The sequence below is a fragment of the Pelmatolapia mariae genome, linkage group LG3_W, assembly GCF_036321145.2.
Source record: "Pelmatolapia mariae isolate MD_Pm_ZW linkage group LG3_W, Pm_UMD_F_2, whole genome shotgun sequence".
NCBI classification, from domain to species: Eukaryota; Metazoa; Chordata; class Actinopteri; order Cichliformes; family Cichlidae; genus Pelmatolapia; species Pelmatolapia mariae.
In genome coordinates this window covers 63086371-63106476 of record NC_086229.1, presented here as the reverse complement: position 1 = coordinate 63106476, position 20106 = coordinate 63086371, and the positions used below count along the sequence as shown (strand labels likewise).

Here is a 20106-nt window from a genome sequence, read left to right as displayed (position 1 = left end):
AGAACATGATCACCTGCTGCAAACACTGATCACATTCACATGATGATAGTGCGATGATAGAGCCTGTTCCTTCATGCTGCCATTAAACTGCAAACATTTCACCCCCTTGGATACCAACCGATCTCAAAGGACTGAAAAAAAAAACACCTAGTCAAATGACAATAGAATCTAAAGGTTTAACTCTGTTTTATTTGTTGTTGTCGATTTCATAAAAAGCATTTTTGACTTTCAATAACAGAAAGCCCCTCTTCATGCTGAAAAATAACAACTACAATCTTCAAAGGGTCATTAAAGTGGTCTTAAAATAGCAGTTAAAGCGAAAAGCTTTCACTTACGCAGAATAACTGCAACTCACTTCCTCTCAGCTAAACCACAGTCAGGTACAGGAAAAAAATAACTTGTTTCCATTGATCTGAAGCATGATCAACACAAGCAAAGTTTAAAATATCCACAAGTTTCTTTGATTTTTAATTCTGAGATTCTCACAGTTTTTTGGCAGTGAAGGCATCACACAGGTACTGATGATCCTCGTTGATTATAGTTGTTTTAAAAATTTATTTCCAGTGCTTTGTTACAATCAAGCTGAAAAAGGACAAAAACAAGTTTCCCTTTGATGATAACCACAATAGTTGCATCCTGTCACAGAGGAAAAAGAGGAGGGTTTGAACCGATGTAACTGTGAGCTGGTCAAAGTGTTGATCTGATATCCCCCGAGAGTTAGGATGAAGCAAACGTCTCTGCTGTGGCTGCTCTGTAAGTACAATGATTACATATCTAAAATAGCTAAAGAGCCTCGATTTCTTTTAGTTTCTTCTTAGTTCTTTCTATGTCACAAACATCCAGTCTGGGTTTTTTAGAGGGGGAGACACTCTTCTAACCTTATAGAAGAAGGAAGACGGTCGACAGGAAATCTGGATATTTGATTAGAAATGCATGCAGGGCAGAAAAAATAATTTCTAGATTCACTTGTAACTCTCATACAGAGACGTGACATGAAACAGGGATGCACAAGATCTTTAAGGACTTTTTTTTTAAAGAAACTGGTGAATAAAAACTTTGGACTCAGTATTCTGGTGAATAGTTCATTCATTTATGTATGTATCAATTTGGTGTTATAGTAGGAGATAAAAATAATAACAGTATGATATTTTAATATAGATTAAAGTGGAGTAGAAGAAGAAAGTTGCAAAAAAAAATTAGAAATACTCAGCCCAGCAAACACGCCCCAGTGGAAGAAAAAAAAAATCTTTCTCTTTCTTATCAGTGTGTGATTCAGGTAAGCAATGATGCCTGCCAGATTCTGTTTTTTAATAGTTTTCTCTGCTGTTTTGTTAAATGTCAAACTTTGTGCTGACCTGAGTGTCATTTCTCTTTAGTTCTGATCTCACTGCTGAGCTGCACAACAAACCAAGGTCAGTAACCTTCTTCTGTCACAGTTTGAGCCTGAAATGAACTGTAAGGCCTCTGGTTCTGGATCCATGCCTTCATGTAAAATTATATAATTATTACATTATTTTAACCCTGTAGATGCTGAAGGACTGTCAGCTTAGTGATGACGACAAACTGACAGGACTTAGACCAGAAGACCAGATCAGGGTTTTGGCTAGTTATTACAGTTTCTAGGATGGAAATATGACTCTTTAGTTTACACCAACATGCATTTTCCAATCGCTGGCTGAACTCGGTGGGCTTGTAGTCAGGTTCACTGTTTCTCCCCTATGCAAACATAAAAATTTTACCTTTAGTTCCCCTGGCAGTTTTTCCACATAGCTCTTACAAGGGACTCTAAATCCTAAAAATACATTCTCTTCACAGCTCGTCTGACTGTGAGTCCCAGCAGCTCTCAATTTTTTAAAGGAGACCCTATGTTGCTGAGCTGTGAGGAGGACGACAGCTCTGCTGGATGGACTCTGAGGAGAAACTCAAGCAAAAAACAAATGACAGAGTGCGGATCTGGGTGGGGAATATTGACTAATTCTTCCTGTAGCATCAGCTACAGCACCACCTGGGACAGTGGAGTTTACTGGTGTGAGTCCAGAGAGGGTCCCATCAGTAACATGGTTAACCTGACAGTCACTGGTAAGCTGAGTGTGTGGAGTTAGTGTTGATGAAGCTGTGTGTAAATGGATGAAATGCTGTAGTTTGTCTCTGTGTTGAGGTGGATCAGTGATCCTGCAGAGTCCTGTCCTCCCTGTGATGGAGGGAGATGACGTCACTCTGCTCTGTAAAACAAAGACCACTCCCTCCAACCTCCCAGCTGCTTTCTATAAAGATGGCTCCCTCATCAGGAAGCAGCCTACAGGTCACATGACCATCCAGCATGTTTCCAGGTCTGATGAAGGCCTCTACAAGTGTGACATCAGCGGTCATGGAGAGTCTCCATCCAGCTGGATCACTGTCACAGGTGAGGAGCTTCACTCTGATTTCGCCTCTTATATTTTTATTTCCATCCACATGTTCACCTGAGCAGTTGGGATTCTCTCTGCAGGTCAAGCTACAGTCACGCCCACCACCTCTATAATCCTGCCCACCTCCTCAGCTCCTCCCCTTATCTCCACCTCTCTCCGGGTTGCATTCCTGCAGCTTTTTTACCCAGTGATGTTCTGCCTGTACTTCATCTCCACTCTCCTCATGGTGTCTTCATACAGAAGCAGAGGCACATTCTGATGTGAACACTCCCCAATTACCTATCAAGCGTATTTCTTTTTAACTCCATTACAAAAAAATGATGATTGCTTCACCTGACGGTAAATAATCTTCTCATCTTCATGACAGCAGCACCACAAACCCTTGCTGAGCAGAGACTGGCTAAGGGCTGACAGACATGGCTGACAGTTCCTGTTCTATCAGTCAGACAGCTGTTATCAGGTCGCTGTGACTGAACAATGCATGAAATCACTGCTTTAATATAAAGCTGAAGTAATCCAAAAAAATGCTTTCTTTTTTACTTTTGCCAAATGAGTGTGCACTTGTTTCATTACTCTGCACTTTTGTACTGCTAACATTTATGGTTTCTCTTATTCAATAAAGTCTAAATGCAGAATTGGAATCTAATTAAAGGTTAAGTTCTTTCCCTGTTACTCACAGGAGCAGTCGAGGATTTTCTCCACCGCTTACTGTAAATATGAATAATCCTATTCAGATATTTACTATAAAAAGTTTTAGTTAACATTATGTTCGGTTTGTTCAGAACAGCATATAAAGCGCTCCTTTTTTTTTGTTTTTTCATATCACAGACCATAAAGTTGAAAATTAATTCTTCAAAAACAGAAACAGTCTAGTTGTAATCATTAGTACAGACCATCTCTCACCCGCATGGATTAGTTATTTTCATCATTTCAGACTATAAAAGATAACACCACAGCTGGACTGTGTTTGTGGATGACAGGTAGCGGTGGGTGTTGTTGTTCGCGAGCAGGACCGTCTTCTTTTAGTCTGTGGTTAATAAAAGCAAACACCTCCCTTGTTCTTGAGTTTCCTGTTTCTGGTGAAAAAGAGTCAGGTGAAAGTGAACCTGTTGGGGTTTCACACATGATAAAATCTAAAAATATTAAACAGGTACTTTGTTTTACTTTTTTAAAAGTATGATTCCGTTACAAGCAAACATCCTTCACCTTTTAATGAGAATTCTCTTCCACTTACTTTTTGCTGTCTTAACTTTAGCATCAGCATTGACATTTGGAATGAAACTCATATATAAGATTAATGCTGAGAACATTTCCACACAGGTGACTGAGGACACCCATCAAACTTGGAAATTCTAGTCAATACAAAAAGGATTAATCAAGGGTAAAGCAGACACTTTGACTATTTTGAAAATATTAATTTACCCTAATGTGGGTGTAGTAGATTTCAGAATGTGGTGTATAAGTATCTAAGTAACCTTTTCTCTCTGCAACTTTTTTTTACTTTTATTGGATTACTGTGATCGGCTGTTTCTGAATGCACCATAGCCAGTGGCAAAAGTATATTTTCTTTACTTAAGTAGAAGTAGAGTGTTCTAGGTATGATTAAAATAAACAAATACATTTTTTTAAAAAAAAAAAGAAACAAACCCACTCCAGTAAAAGCTGAAGTAGTGAAGCAACCTTTTATTGCTCAAGTAAAAGTGAAAGCTCTGAAATGTACTCAAAGCAAAAAGTAGCTCGTTGAAGAATTTTTTTTTTTTTTGAAGAATAGCAATTAAACCTTGTGCTATATAAGATTAGTACACAAGAATACAAAAATTATTCAAATTTAAATTATAATTCTAATGAATGAACTTAGGTTGAATCTGTTATGTAGGACACTAATGTGGTGGCAGGAGGAGGAAACTGAGAAGGAAACTAAATGGTATTGACAATGCCACCTGGGAGGGGGCGGTTCCACTCCAGGAAATATCACTTATCCAGTGCAAAAGTTGTACAGTTGCAAAGGCACGCATGCTTATTATTGACAAGGCAGAGGTGTGGTGAGTCAATTCAAATGAGTTTATTAAACAAAATCACTGAAAACAATATGGAGCTGCAGCAAAGATAACAGCAAATTAAGAAGCATGATGATAGGTTTGTAGCATAAACCTATTCGCTGGAACGTTCAGGACAATTTACTACACAGCAAAAGCAAGACACGAGTAGGCAAAGTTCTTTGTGTTACTCATGCATGAGGGAGGCCTGCCTGGAGGCAAGTGTCGTTCCACCCACTTGACCTCCATCAGACTCTCAGCCAGGTTCCCCATAGCACTCCTTTTATTGTGGTTACATGAATATGCATAGGGTCATTAACATATAACATCTTACATAGGTATACATGTGAACAAAAAATACCTTGTCTGTGTGTGTCTCTCTCTCTGTGTGTGTGTGTGTGTGTGGGTGGGGGGGTCAAGATGTGACCCCGTGAAGACTCCCCAAAGCTGGTGCCAGGAGTATAGCGGTCCATCTAAACAAAAGGCTCTTATGCTTAACCAGATACAGAGTAGGTGTCCTCCTACACCATAAATCAGTAAGAGAAGATATAACCTCTCCTGACCTTAAGTTGTGTGTGCATGCCAGAGTGCTCTGGAATGCACACAAAGCCTTTTACAGCCTACTGAAGATCTCACATCCTATCACTACACAATCGATTATACACCTCTAAGTATATGGCATAAATATTTCTAAGCATAAATGACAATCACAACACAAAAACCTAACAATAAATGTCACAACAGCATTTGTTTTCATTCAAAGGCTTTATTGCTTTTCTGATAATACCTGGTGGGCGGGTCTCTAGTCAAAATGCCCGGGCTGATCTATAGTCCCAGTCCAGTCCTGACTGCATCCACTTTTTCAACATTAACACTCACAGGGATGGACTGCCACGTGGCACTGCTGCCATTCAGTGCTGCTACATTTTGTGCAGTGATCTGAAGCTGGACATCGTTGGTTTTCTCATAATCTAATGGCTGGAAAAAAGAAAGACATTTTAAAGTTTATGAATAAACCGGGTTTATTTAGGCCGACTTTGCATTAGATGTGATCCATGCAAAATGTTTCCACCAACATAACTAAGTGATAATAATGAATTGAATAATAAGCCAGTCTCACCTTTGAGATGTACAAAAGCCCTTCGTTTGTTTGGGGGTCAGTAACTATCCTGAAATTTCCATTTTCATTTCCTTTAGTAATGACAAACTTTGACATCCAGTTTGATGTATTTATCGAATCTTTATCTTGAACAGGAATTCGAAGTAAAAGTTTTTCACTTTCATTTTCTTGCACAGTGACATTATACTAGAAGAAAAACACACATGGGGGATGTTTGAATTTGTTGTTTAATTATGTTGGTAAAAGATGAAATAAGCAGAAAAAAATACCAAAATCAATGAAAATGACTTCAATTATTCAGCTAAATTACATCCTGACGGTTCTTTCAAACACTTACAGATGATGTCATGAAGGTTGGTGGATTGTCATTAATATCACTCAGAGCAATTGTTGCTGTTGATGTGGCAACCAGACCATTTGGTGCACCATTCATATCCTGGATTTTTACAGTCACCACATGGTTGTCTTTTAACTTTAAAAGAAATGTTACAAAGTATTATAATAAAAATATGTTGTAAAGCATTTGCATCATCTATTTCAATGCTATTTTCAATTACATAAAGTTCACAGGTATCAGTGATGCAGAGGCAGTGCTCACCTCTCTGTCTAGGGTGTTGGTTGTTGTTGTGATGACACCTGTTTCTGGATGAATGGTAAACATGTCTGATCCAGATACAAGTGTATATTTAATCTTCACATGGTCGGTGCCACCTTGGTCTCTGTCAGTTGCACTCACCACTCCCACCACAGTCCCTGTATTGTAACCCATAATCATTTAGAGCAACTGCACTGAAAGTCAAATACCACAGAATCATCTATTACTGTATTTTCTCTTTCTCACCTGCACTACAGTGCTCAGGAACTGTAAAGTGTAAAGGACCTACGAACTCCGGGGCATTGTCATTGACATCATCTACAATCACTGTCAGGGGGAATTTCTCATCTATCTCCACATTAGTAAGCATGTCAAAAGTACGCACCCAAATCTATAGAGGGAAAACAAACAAACATTTGACTAGGTGAATGCACACAAACATAGAAAGAGGAGGCAGGAACATAACAAGACTCCATATGTGAACTGTGCCAGTTCCAGGTTTGAATGAAAAAAATAAATAAACAAAAATGCTCAGTAGAGGATCAAATACTCTGTAGCTATTTGAATGATTGATAAATCACTCGATGACTGTGGAACATTATTGGAACTCTTTACAAATCTTCTAAATCAGTTTCATCTTCACACTCACATTATATTCTGAGAACTTCTCACGATCCACTGCTTTGAGCAAGAACAGAGCCCCCGTGTGTCTGTCCAGTCTGAACACTCCAGTTGGATACATATTGACTCCTTCTCCTTCAATAGTATAGTACCAATGACGGCTGTCTGAGGAACCTGACGTCAGCTACAGCAGAAACCAAATAAAATCATACATATTAAGGAAAAGTATAAAAGGATTCTGTTATTCATAAAGTGTTTACAATCTTTACAATCTGATGTGTATTGACAATAAACATTTGTATACTACAGTAACCATGAATGATATAAATTTAACATTTAATTCACCGTTTCAATGAGTCTGGGATATCTCCCTTCATAATTCTCCCCTACAGTCAGCGGCATAATAATAAAACATCCTCGTCTTCTAGAGCCGTTCAGGGAGCCTTGGCCTCGTCGCTGTGACATTCCAACAAGTTTGGACATGTTAGAAAAAAGATGCACTGTTCCTGCTGAGCTGTATAAACGACTCACAATATGCAGTTGCCTTACATGTCTTTTCAAGATGGTACTGTGGACAAGGTGAACTTCCATCTTTCTTTCCAGCCCACTCTTCTCCCGAGCAGACACAGAAAATATCCGTCCTCTTTCTCCCACTGAGACAGACGTTAAAGCTACGACTGCTCCCTTACTTTTTATTGTGAAACTCGGGTCCTTCACAGTTAACTGCACTGATTTTGCATCACAGCCGACGGTTTCAACTGAAAAGCGAGAAAGTGAAAGTTAAAAAGAGCCATAAAACACAAGACATTTGGCTTACAACACTTTTTCACACAGAAGGAATAAAAAAGTAAGCAGAGCTGCACCTTTTGCTACTTGGTATCCAGGTGGAATTATTTCAGGTACAATTACGTAGAGAGATCTCAGCAGAAAGCACGACTCCACACAGGACAGGATCTGGAGGTGAAAGTGAGTTTCAAACTGACTTGTCACGTTTAAATGTTTTAATGCTTCCTGGCATGACAAAAGTGACAGAAAGTAAACATGTATCAATCATGCAGGACTGCTATAAAACCAAACTAGCAGCACTCACCAGTATTAGGTAGGTGGAGGAAATCAAAATTTTCCCCATCTTAGGAAAAAAAACAAGACTGACTTTGTCCTGCGTCCAAGTGTTGGGAGTCTGGTTAGTAAGTGTGTTAACTCAAGAGCTTCGTCTCTTGTCTATTGCTTCACTTCTCTATCAACGTAAAAAGGCAGGCGTTTCTCAGATGGCACACCCAAGTGCAATTTTAAACATGCGAAGTACCTTTGGGCTGTGTTTACTGGTCTCTGCTGAGAAAGCTCCCTGAAAGTTGCAGATATGCACGTTTTTTTCCCCCACCAGCAGGGCAACATATCTATTTTACTGCAAGACATTAAACTGCTACTAAATGTGGTTTAATGTCTGGAAAAAGACATTAAACCTCTAAAACTCTTCCCCTTAAAGAGTTTTAGTGGGACTATAAGAGCTACAAATACACACAATTAAAGCATGTAGCATTATTTATATAAATCTGTGCATATAGAGTATAAACAGTATTCTTATAACAATACAGAAGGCTGCAGGTACACTTATTTGAAGAAATACTGGTCTGTCTGCTTTTTTTTTCAAGACTTGTCTGCAGTAATGAATTAGTCATTGCTCATCAGGACTAACACAGTTTCCTATAACACAACAGATCTACCAGGATTCACAGTTCTGGCCAACCAGCAAACCAGCACTAGTATCGCCACCAAGATTTTGCTTAAACCCCACCAAGAATTAACCTTAGACTGAACCAGTTGTCACAAACAACTCTTCTTATTGCAACCTGGAAAAAGTAAAAGAAATTCAATAATGATAACACCACCTATGCACTAGGAAAATGTTTTAAATAAGTCAGTGTTTTATAGCTTTTCTCATTACCAATAAAACCAGCATTTAAAAAACTCATCTGTATCTTGTTAGGTGGGACATAAGCTGTGTTTGTTACTTGTGATACCACATATAACAACCCATTGTATAGGTTGTTGCGAAAAATATGCATATATGTCACAAAACATCAGGCCTGACATTTCATTCTAGATTTTGTTCCATCTATGTCTCCTGATTTATGAGTCTTTTCCTCTCCTCTATGTAGTCTGTCTTGTCCTCAATGTTTTTACTTTCAGTTATCTCAGTGTGTTATTCTCTCCCTGTGTTACATTTCCTAAGCTTGTGTTTTCAGGTCTCCATTATGTTTCCTGTTGTATATTGTAAGTGGGGTTTTTTTTCATGTTCAGTGGGTTTAGTTTTGCTTCCCAACGTCAGTAACTATCCTGAAATTTCCATTTTCATTTACTTTAGTAATGACAAACTTTGACATCCAGTTCAATGTGTTTATCGAATCTTTATCTTGAACAGGAATTCGAAGGAAAAGTTTTTCACTTTCATTTTCTTGCACAGTGACATTATACTAGAAGAAAAAACAAGAAGATGGGGAAGTGTGTGTGTGTGTGTGTGTGTGTGTGTGGGGGGGGGGGGGGTCTTTAGTATTTGTTTAATTATGTCAGTAAAAAGTATTTTGGTGAAATAAGTAGAAAAAACCCCACCAAAATCAATGAAAATGACTTCAGTTATTCAGCTAAATTACATACTGATGGTTCTTTCAAACACTTACGGATGATTTCATGAAGGTTGGTGGATTGTCATTAATATCACTCAGAGCAATTGTTGCTGTTGATGTGGCAAACAGACCATTTGGTGCACCATTCATATCCTGGATTTTTACAGTCACCACATGGTTGTCTTTTAACTTTAAAAGAAATGTTACAAAGTATTATAATAAAAATATGTTGCAATGCTATTTTCAATTACATAAAGTTCACAGGTATCACTCATTTAGAGCAACTGCATTGAAAGTCAAATACCACAGAATCAACTATTACTGTATGTTGTCTTTCTCACCTGCACTACAGTGCTCAGGAACTGTAAACTGTAAAGTGTAAAGGACCTACGAACTCAGGGGCATTGTCATTGACATCATCTACAATCACTGTCAGGGGAAAATCCTCTAGCTCCACATTAGTATGCTTGTCAAAAGCACGCACTACAAACTATAGAGGGAAAAAAACAAACATTTGACTAGGTGAATGCACACAAATATAGAAAGAGGAGGCAGGAACATAACAAGACTGCATATGTGAACTGTGCCAGTTCCAGGCTTGAATGAAAAAATAAATAAACAAACATGCTCAGTAGAGGATCAAATACTCTGTAGCTATTTGAATGATTGATTAATCACTCCTTAAAGATGACTGTGGAACATTATTGGAACTCTTTACAAATCTTCTAAGTCATTTTCATCTTCACACTCACATTATATTCTGGGAACTCCTCACGATCCAATGCTTTAAGCAAGAACAGAGCCCCCGTGTGTCCGTCCAGTCTGAACACTCCAGTTGGATACATATTGACTCCTTCAGCCACAATCATCCCAGTGCCAAAGAAGTCTCCCATCTCCAGCCTGAATGATTACCGCCCTGTGGCCCTCACACCGGTAATCATGAAATGCTTTGAGAGACTAGTCCTTCAGCACATCAAGAATTACCTCCCCCCAGAACTCGAACCCCACCAGTTTGCATACCGCGCAAACAGATCCACAGAAGACGCCATCGCCACAGCCCTCCACGCTGTGCCGAGTCACCTACAGCAGCAGCAGAGCTACGTCCAAATAAAATCATACATAATAAGGGAAACAAAAACAAAAAAAGGATTCTGTTATTCATAACGTGTTTATCATGAAGCAGTCTACTGTGGGCTCTTTCAGCTCGCAGTGTCACGAAATAGATCAAAAGTGTACGCAGTTGCAATATGCTCAAACAAATAACATCAAAGAAAATAATAACTTTGTCAGCTGAATGTAATCTGAATAAGATCAAATGAGGGGGGGGTTTATATAAATTTAACATTCAATTCACCGTTTCAATTACTCTTGGATAGTTCCCTTCATAATTCTCCACTACAGATGTCGGGAAACGACAGGCCCGTCTTTTAGAGCGGTTCATGGAGCCTCGGCCTCGTTGCTGTGACATTCCAAAGAGTTCAAGTATGTTAGAAAAAAAAATCCAATTTGCCTTCTGACCTGTATAAACGACTCACAATATGCAGTTGCCTTACGTGTCTTTTCAGCATTGTACTGCGGACAAGGTGAACTTCCATCTTTCTTTCCCATCCACTCTTGTCCTGAGCATGCACAGAAAATATCCGTCCTCTTTCTCCCACTGAGACAGACGTTAAAGCTACGACTGCTCCGATACTTTTTATTGTGAAACTTGGGTCCTTCACAGTTAACTGCACTGATTTTGCATCACAGCCGACGGTTTCAACTGAAAAGCGAGAAAGTGAAAGTTAAAAAGAGCCATAAAACACAAGACAGTCGGCCTACAATACTTTCTTTCACAGCAGGAATAAAACATATAAGCAGAGTGGCACCTTTTGCTACTTGATATCCAGGTCGAATTAGGTACAATTACATAGAGAGATTTCAGCAGAAAGCATGACTCCACACAGGACAGGATCTGTATGGAGGACCACAAGAGCCACGCGCATCGAAATAAAAATTTCTGTGCTTAAATAATGAATTGTAGAATAAATTCTGCAATTGTAAATTCATTTTTGAATTCCAATTTAATAAACTGCAGTTCAAAATCCTTTTTCCAGTTGCAATTTAATAAACTGCAGTTCAAAATCCTTTTTCCAATTGCATTTCAAAAAACATTTTTGAATTGCAATTTAATAAACTGCATTTCAAAATCCTTTTTCCAATTGCATTTCAAAAAACATTTTTGAATTGCAATTTAATAAACTGCATTTCAAAATCCTTTTTTCAGTTGCAATTTAATAAACTGCAGTTCAAAATCCATTTTCCAGTTGCACTTTAATAAACTGCAGTTCAAAATCCATTTCCCTTTCCTGTTCGCTCCGGGATTAGGTGCTGGATTAGCTGCTGGATTAGCTCTTCGATTAACAACTTGCTGGAGGCTATTCAAATTAGCCACACCGTGGGATGTAAGGAGCTCTCTGATTGGTTGGTCAGACACAGGCTGTCTGCCAGCCTGGATTTTTCTAACTCATAGCTTCGCCCTGCTAAGAAGCGTGTGTGCTTGTACAAAGGCCGTTCAGCGTCGGGATTTACACTCGGCTCGACACAGATATGTGAAGAATGAAGGGACCCTGCAGCGAAACGGAGAGCTAACCTCTGACTGAGTGCCTGTTTACTCAGTCTGACCACCTGTTGAAGGTAACGTGCTAACGTGGCTAATGCTAGCATCACCGCACGTAGCCCCGTTATTATAAGGACATCTTAGCTTATGAAAGTTTTACGTCACAGCAGGGTGGCACAAGATGGCGAGTTGAGCAGTCGCACGAATTAGGAGCTCGTTAAACTTGTCCCAGAATTTACCTTATTTTCGTTATTGTTTCCACTCGAAAGTAATAAAATGAGTGCCCCAAGTGTAGTTAAACCTGCTAAATTCAAACTCGACCTCAAAAAACAAGAAACAACATCGCAATGTGATGAAAAGGAAGGCAGCAGAGAAGGAACGGATCGTGACTACGTAGCAATGGACGTAGCAGTGATGAGCAAAAGGGAACGGAGCATCGATTCGGTTCCATCTACACCCAGTAAGAAGCCTGCAGAAAAGAAAGCTAAGTCAGCAGAGATAAGTTGGAGAGACGAAACGAGTAGTTGACCAAAGATAACTACGATCTCAAGGAGAGAGTGAGAGAGCAAGAAAGGTACAAAATGAGATGGTGCCTCCGGATTAAAGGATTAGAGGAGAAAAAAGATGAAGATGTCAGATCGCTGGTTGTTGGAATTCTTGGCAAGATCGCTCCTGATATGACATCAAAGCTTGAAGAATCTGTGGATGTGGTGCATAGAGTGGGGAAGAAGATTGAGAACAAGGTCCGACATGTCATCATTTTGTTTGCTCTGAGACATGTGAAAGAGGAGATTTGGCGTCGCACCAAAGACTCGGCTGTCTGTAAGAACGGGGGTTTCCACTTCGCTGAGGTACTGCCGCGGGAGGACTGGGAAGAGAGGACGTGGCATTGGCCGCAAATTGAACAAGCCAGACGGGCTGGGAAGCGGGCCTTTTTCCAAGGTCCTCATGGATATATCGAAGGACGGAGGATTGGTGACGTTGAATGAAAGACCTTACATAAAACTGTATACAGTGGAATATTATCAATGGGACAAAAGAGTTTTACTTGAAGTTAAAGATTATTAGTCACTGAGTTGGTGACAAGTGTTACAATTTAGACTCATATTTATATATTTTTCTTTTCTTTTTTTAAAAAATATTATTAGTTATTTTCTTAGCATATTCTTGTTATGGTTCACTCAAGAATTTCTTTTGGTTCATTAAACATTCAGGGTTTGAAGGAAATTGTTAAGAGAAAGGCACTTTTTTTATTTTGCAACTGGCAAAAATGTCACTGTCTGTTTTTACAAGAAACTCACTCTGTGGATGCTGATGTTACCTTTTGGACTAATCAGTGGGGAGACAAGATTCTTTTCAGTCATGGATCTAACAGATCTGGAGGTGTGGCGATTTGTTTTAATAAGTTCCCTGGGGAGATTATAACATATAAAGCTGATAGTGAGGGTCATTGGTTAACTGCAGTTTTGAAGAGTGAAGGTATATTTCTAATTGTTACAAATCTTTATGGTCATAATAATGAGGGTCAAAATAAAAGTCTATTGGAAAATCTAACAAAAGTTATTTCAGAGTTTAAAGTTATGTACCCCACAGATTACATCCTTGTAGGAGGAGACTGGAACATGACACCAGATGAGTGGATGGACAGATGGCCTCCTCGCTTAGGAAGGAGGCAACAGAATAACATTATTGAGAACTTTTCTACTGATAATAATTTTACGGACATTTGGAGAAGTTTGAATCCTGGAGTTAAGAATTATTCATGGTTTAAACCTAATGGAGAAAGCAGGTCAAGAATTGATTATTGGTTAGTGAGTGATGACATTTTGAGGTGTACTTCACAATCCAAAATCTCTAAAGCACCCCTATCTGATCACTGTTTCATTGATCTTGTCTTAGAACCAACAAGGATGAGACGTAGCAGCAGGGGATATTGGAAATTTAATGCCAGCCTTTTAAATAAGGACAAGTACTGTGATAAAATTAGACATATAATTACAGATATAAAAAATGATGACTCAGTAGTGGGTAATATACAGAAATGGGAATTTATTAAATTCAAAATCAGAGAATTCACTATAAAATTCTGCAAAGAACTGAACAGGGAAAAACGGGAATATGAAAGTAATTTACTTCGTGAAATAACTCAGTGCTGTAGTAAAGAAAAACTAAACGTGCAAGAGAAGAATAAATTGATGGAGTTACAAACTAAATTAGACGATCTTTACCTAGAGAAAGCCCAGGGTGCCTTTATAAGATCGAGAGCCAAATGGATTGAGGCAGGTGAAAAGAACTCATCATATTTTAGTAAGCTGGAAAAGAGTAGACAGCAGAGAAATTTAATCACAAGCTTGTTGATAAATCAGAATCAGAATCATCAGAATCAGAATACTTTATTGATCCCTGGGGGAAATTATTTCTTTGTTACAGTGCTCCATTATACACCAACATTAACAAAACAGACAACACGCTAACTAAGAATAGCACAATATATATATATCTATATATATATACATAAGTCACACAATAATAAATAGCAGGAAAGAAACATAAGTCACACAATAATAAATAGCTGGAAAAGAACCGTGTAGTTGTAGCAGTAACCAGTATGTTAAGCAGATGCATTATACAGGGAGATGGCCACAGGCAGGAATGATTTCCTGTGACGTTCAGTGGTGCTTTTCGGTACTCTCAGTCTCTCACTGAACGTGCTCCTGTGACTGACCAGCATGTCATGGAGTGGGTGGGAGGTGTTATCCAACATTGTCTTTATTTTGGACAGCATCCGCCTCTCCGACACCACCTTGAGGGAGTCCAGCTCCATCCCAACAACATTACTGGCCTTACGGATCAGTTTATCGAGTCTGTTGGCATCTGCGACCCTCAGCCTGCTCCCCCAGCATGCAACAGCATAGAGGATCGCACTGGCCACAACAGACTCGTAGAAAATCCTCAGCATTTTGTGGCAGATGTTGAAGGACCTCAGTCGCCTCAAAAAATAGAGACGACTCTGGCCCTTCCTGTAGAGTGCTTTAGTGTTTTTAGCCCAGTCCAGTTTATTGTCAATGTGGACTCCAAGGTATTTATAATCCTCCACAATGTCAACACTGACCCCCTGGATTGAAACAGGGGTCAAGTGTTTCCTTGTCTTCCTGAAGTCCACGATCAGTTCTTTGGTCTTTGCCACGTTGAGCTGCAGATGATTCTGCTCACACCACGTGACAAAGGAGTCGACCACAGCCCGGTACTCCGTCTCATCATCCCTGCTGATGCATCCAACCACCGCTGAGTCATCAGAAAACTTCTGAAGATGGCAGGTCTCTGTGCAGTGGCTGAAGTCTGTGGTGTAGAGGGTGAAGAGGAAGGGGGAGAGGACAGTCCCCTGTGGTGCCCCTGTGTTGCTGATTACCTTGTCAGACACACACTGTGGAAGACGTACATATTGTGGTCTTCCTGTCAGGTAATCAACAATCCAGGTCACCAGAGAAGCATCTACCTGCATCGCTGCTAACTTATCACCCAGCAGGGTCGGCCTGATGGTGTTGAAAGCACTGGAAAAGTCAAAAAACATGACCCTCACAGTGCTCGCCGGCTGGTCCAGATGGGCGTAGACACGATCAAGCAGGTAGATGATGGCGTCCTCTGTTCCGAGACGAGGCTGATAGGCAAATTGAAGGGGATCCAGATGTGGTTTGACAATGGGTCGCAGCTGGTCCAGGATGAGCCTTTCAAGAGTCTTCATGATGTGGGAGGTCAGTGCCACGGGCCTGTAATCCTGGGGGCCACTGGGACGTGGCGTCTTTGGAATAGGGACGAGGCATGATGTCTTCCACAGCACTGGGACCCTCTGCAGACTCAAACTCAGCATAAACAGTTTATGAAAGACTCCACTCAGCTGGGGGGCACAGGCCTTGAGGACGCGGGGACTCACTCCATCTGGTCCAGCAGACTTGCCCGAGTGCAGTCTCCTCATTTGCATCTCCACCTGGTATTGAGTGAAGGTGATGGGTGGGGGAGGGGTCTCAGGAATCTCACAGGAGGCAACAGTGTTATGTGAAGAGAGAGGCAGGCACAGTGGTGTGGCTCTGGATTCCAGGCTGACTACAGGTGAGGTTGTGGGGGTGTGAGCAGACACTGTGGTGTCGAATCTATTGAAAAACAGATTTAACTCGTTAGCTCTATCCTCACCTCCCTCAGCTCCCCTGCTGTTGGTTGGCCTGAATCCAGTGATGGTCTTCATGCCCCTCCACACCTCTCTCATGCTGTTCTGCTGGAGTTTCCACTCCAGCTTCCTCCTATAATTGTCCTTAGCCTCTCTAATCTTGTCCTTTAGTAACACCTGGACCCTTCTCACCTCCTCTTTGTTGCCCTCTCTGAAAGCCCTCTTCTTGTTGTTGAGGAGAGCTTTGATGTCCTTAGTCACCCACGGCTTGTTATTTGGGTAACAATGAACAGTCTGAGTTGGAACAATGGAGTCGGTGCAGAAAGTTATGTAGTCTGTGATACACTCAGTAAGCCCATTGATGTCCTCAGCGTGAGGCTCACAGAGTGTCTCCCAGTCGGTCACCTCGAAACAGCCCTGTAGTTCCACTAAGGCCTCCTCTGACCACCTCCTAATGCTCCTCATGGTCACAGGTTCCCTCCTCACAATTGGCACATAGCGGGGGGTGAGGTGAATCAGGTTATGATCTGACCTACCAAGTGGGGGGAGGGAGGAGGAGCTGTATGGATCCTTTACATTAGCATACAGCAGATCTAGAATTTTCTCTCCCCTGGTGGGACAGTCCACATATTGTTTGAATGTTGGTAATGTATTGTCCAGTGATACATGGTTGAAGTCACCCGAGATCACAATAAAGGCACTCGGGTGCTGAGTCTGTAACCGGGCTATGGCAGAGTGGATAGTGTCACATGCAGCTGTGGGGTTAGCAGAGGGAGGAACATAAACAGCCACCAAGATCACGTGACTGAATGTAAAGATTTCAGAAAGATTGAAAAGGAAGTCTTCACTTTTTATTCCAACTTGTACTCCTCAGAATATTCAGCACCTGATGCCGATAGTTTCTTTAATAAGATTCATAATCTCATCCCATGTATTGACGAGCCGTTCAAAGATCTGTGTGATTCAGAGTTTAAAACTGAGGAACTGGATTTAGTGGTCATGAAAATGGCATTAAACAAGTCTCCAGGGACAGATGGACTCACTACTAATTTTTATCAATTCTTCTGGAAGGACCTAAGGACTTTATTGTTTGATGCATTAAAGGAATCGATAGAGAAAAAAGAACTGATGCCAAGCATGAAACAAGGGTTGATAACCCTGATCCCTAAATCTGGTAAGGATAAAAGAATTTTAGATAATTTAAGACCCATCACCTTATTAAACACTGACTATAAGATCCTGTCTGGAGCTGTAGCTGAGAGGCTAAAGAAAGGCATCTCAAACATTATCAGTGAAACACAATCAGGTTTTTTGAAAGGAAGACTAATTCATAACAATATTAGGCTGGTTTTGGACCTCCTTGAGTACAGTGAAATACTCCAAGAGAGAGGATACATCCTGTTCTTGGATTTTTACGAAGCATTTGACTCAGTTGAACATACGTTCATATTAAAAACTCTGCAGTCTTTTGGTTTTGGAGAGGAATTTATCAATGTCATAGAGATGCTTTATAATGACATTAACAGCTCTGTTTTGCTAAAACATGGTACATGCTCAAGGTTTGAGGTTAATAGAGGGATAAGGCAGGGATGCAGCAGCTCTCCACTTTTGTTCATCATGGTTGCTGAGCTGTTGTCTATTCTGATTAAAAACAGTCACATTGAGGGGTTAACTGTGATGGGTGAACGGATAATAATCAGTCAGCTGACAGATGATACCACCCTGTTTTTGAAAAATGAGGACCAGATTCCTTTAGCCTTACAGGTGATCAACAACTTCTCCAAAGCTTCTGGCCTACAGCTGAATATTAATAAATGTGAAATTCTAGCTCTGCATGAGTGTCCCCTTCAAGCAATAAATAATATACAGATCAAAAAAGAGGTGAAGTATCTGGGCATTGCAATTTGTAAGGATAAGATATCATCAGAAAATAAGAATATCTGTACCAATATAGAAAAGTGTAAGTCAATTTTGAACAGGTGGCTGCAAAGGGACATAACTCTGTTTGGGGGAATCATGCTAACCAAAATGGACAGTCTATCCAGACTAATCTATCCAGCCTTTTCTCTGCCCATATCTCCAAAACTGATTAAATCTATAAATAATCTTAATTTTAGGTTCATATGGAGGAACAAATGTCATTATATAAAGAAAAATGATATGATTAAGAATTATGAAGAGGGTGGGGCAAATGCCATTGACTTTGATGTTATGAATGGTGTACTAAAATTGAAATGGTTAAGATCTTTCATTAGGAACAAAAATTCCTTTTGGAACATTATTCCCAATGTTATTTTTGGCAAAATGGGTGGAATAGACTTTTTGTTACGTTGTGACTTTGATTGCAGTTCGTTACCTGTTAAACTCTCAGCTTTCCATCAGCAGGCCCTTCTCTACTGGAAATTAATCTATAAACATAATTTTACTCCTCACAATACCCCTATATGGAACAACAGGTATATCCGTTTGTGTAGGAAATCTGTGTACATGGATGAATGGAGATCTAAAGGGATTTGGGCTGTAGCTCATTTTATGGATGAGAATGGGGTCTTATTAAAACATGAGACGTTTTGTGAGAAATTTGATGTAAAATGTACTGCTAAGAGATATAAATCCTTGATAAAAGCCATCCCAGTCCCTTTGAGATCAATGATAAAAGAAGATATTGTGCACTCTAAAATTTCTCCTGGACTGAGACAGCTCTGCATAGCTGGAGTTGAATTTGATGACAGCAGGTTTACAAACAAGGTGATCAGGAATATTTTGGTAAATGAAATTTGCCCTAATCCGGTTAAAAGAAATTATATTCTTAAAGAATTTGAGTCCATGGAGGTTAAAGCGATAAGAAAAAAGCATATTTCACTTTCTCTTTCCCCTAAAGTAAAAGAGGTTCACTTTAAAATCATTAATGAGGTTTATCCAACCAATGAATTCTTAAGACGGAAATTTAACTTAGATGTGAACGCCTGCACATTTTGTGAAAATTATATTGAAAGTCTGGATCACTTGTTTTTCTACTGTGAATCAGTGCACTCCTTCTGGACTGACATGTGGAGCTGGCTACAGTCCAGGAGCAGTTACCACATTTGACGGTGACAGTAATAAAATTTGGAATACTTGCTGAGAATGCAGATTTTGACCTGTTGATTAGGACGTTTTTGCTAATGGGAAAGTTTTTTTTTCATAAATGCAGATATTTTAAAGCTAAACCATGTATGAACAGATGGCTGAATGACTTTAAACTCTGGGCTAAATCGCTGAAACTTGTGAATAATAAGAAAGCTCATAAGCTTTTTGTTTTATTTAACGAGTTTGATCTATGTTAAATGTCTATGTCTTTTTTTTGCTCATGGTATTTTTGTGTGATCTCCAGTCTTGATATAAGGAATGAGAGAACTGACAGCTGTTATTTTAATCAGCCTGTCTCAGTTGTTTTAACTCTCAGTATCACAAAGTAATGTGGTAACATCTGGACTGACGAGTTTACTGTCAGCATTTTAGTCGCTAGTTTAAAGGCTGTAGGTTACAGCCATTGCTCTAACACTGTATAAATGTAACAGGCCTCAGTGCTGGTTCTAACAGTCTGAGCTGCTTCCAGCTTTATTTGTGAAAAGCACAGCAGCTTACAAAACACGTAGCTAGCTCGTACAGCTGCGACGAAAAACTTTCATAAGCTAAGATGTCCTTATAATAACGGGGCTATGTGCGGTGATGCTAGCGTTAGCCACGTTAGCACGTTACCTTCAACAGGTGGTCAGACTGAGTAAACAGGCACTCAGTCAGAGGTTGGCTCTCCGTTTCGCTGCAGGGTCCCTTCATTCTTCACATATCCGTGTCGAGCCGAGTGTAAATCCCGAGGCTGAACGGCCACGCTTCTTAGCAGGGCGAAGCTATGAGTTAGAAAAATCCAGGCTGGCAGACAGCCTGTGTCTGACCAACCA

The 20106-nt window shown here is 40.0% G+C and overlaps 2 protein-coding genes across 2 annotated transcripts in view; one reads left to right on the top strand and one right to left on the bottom strand.

Moving 5' to 3' along the window:
- LOC134623853 (GTPase IMAP family member 8-like) overlaps positions 1–20106 on the top strand; it is a 520463-nt gene that overhangs the window by 247563 nt on the left and 252794 nt on the right. The gene's annotated exons all lie outside the window — the stretch shown is intronic.
- On the bottom strand, positions 5270–10297 carry LOC135932549 (desmocollin 2-like protein). Its single transcript, XM_065470029.1, has 9 exons — positions 10157–10297; positions 7644–7734; positions 7330–7538; positions 6809–6964; positions 6406–6550; positions 6163–6317; positions 5902–6036; positions 5565–5750; positions 5270–5422 (listed from the first exon to the last, which is right to left on the bottom strand). Exons 1-9 carry the CDS (start codon positions 10295–10297, stop codon positions 5270–5272), a joined length of 1371 nt encoding a protein of 456 aa, XP_065326101.1.

Bases quoted from the DNA above. Each gene is read 5' to 3' on its own strand.
- LOC135932549 (XM_065470029.1), bottom strand. From the start codon at position 10,297: ATGGGAGACTTCTTTGGCACTGGGATGATTGTGGCTGAAGGAGTCAAT. The intron at 5,751-5,901 runs GTAAGTGTTTGA...TTTTTCTTCTAG, and splicing joins CAACCTTCATGACATCATCT to TATAATGTCACTGTGCAAGA. The intron at 5,423-5,564 runs GTGAGACTGGCT...TCTTTTTTCCAG, and splicing joins GGCTTTTGTACATCTCAAAG to CCATTAGATTATGAGAAAAC.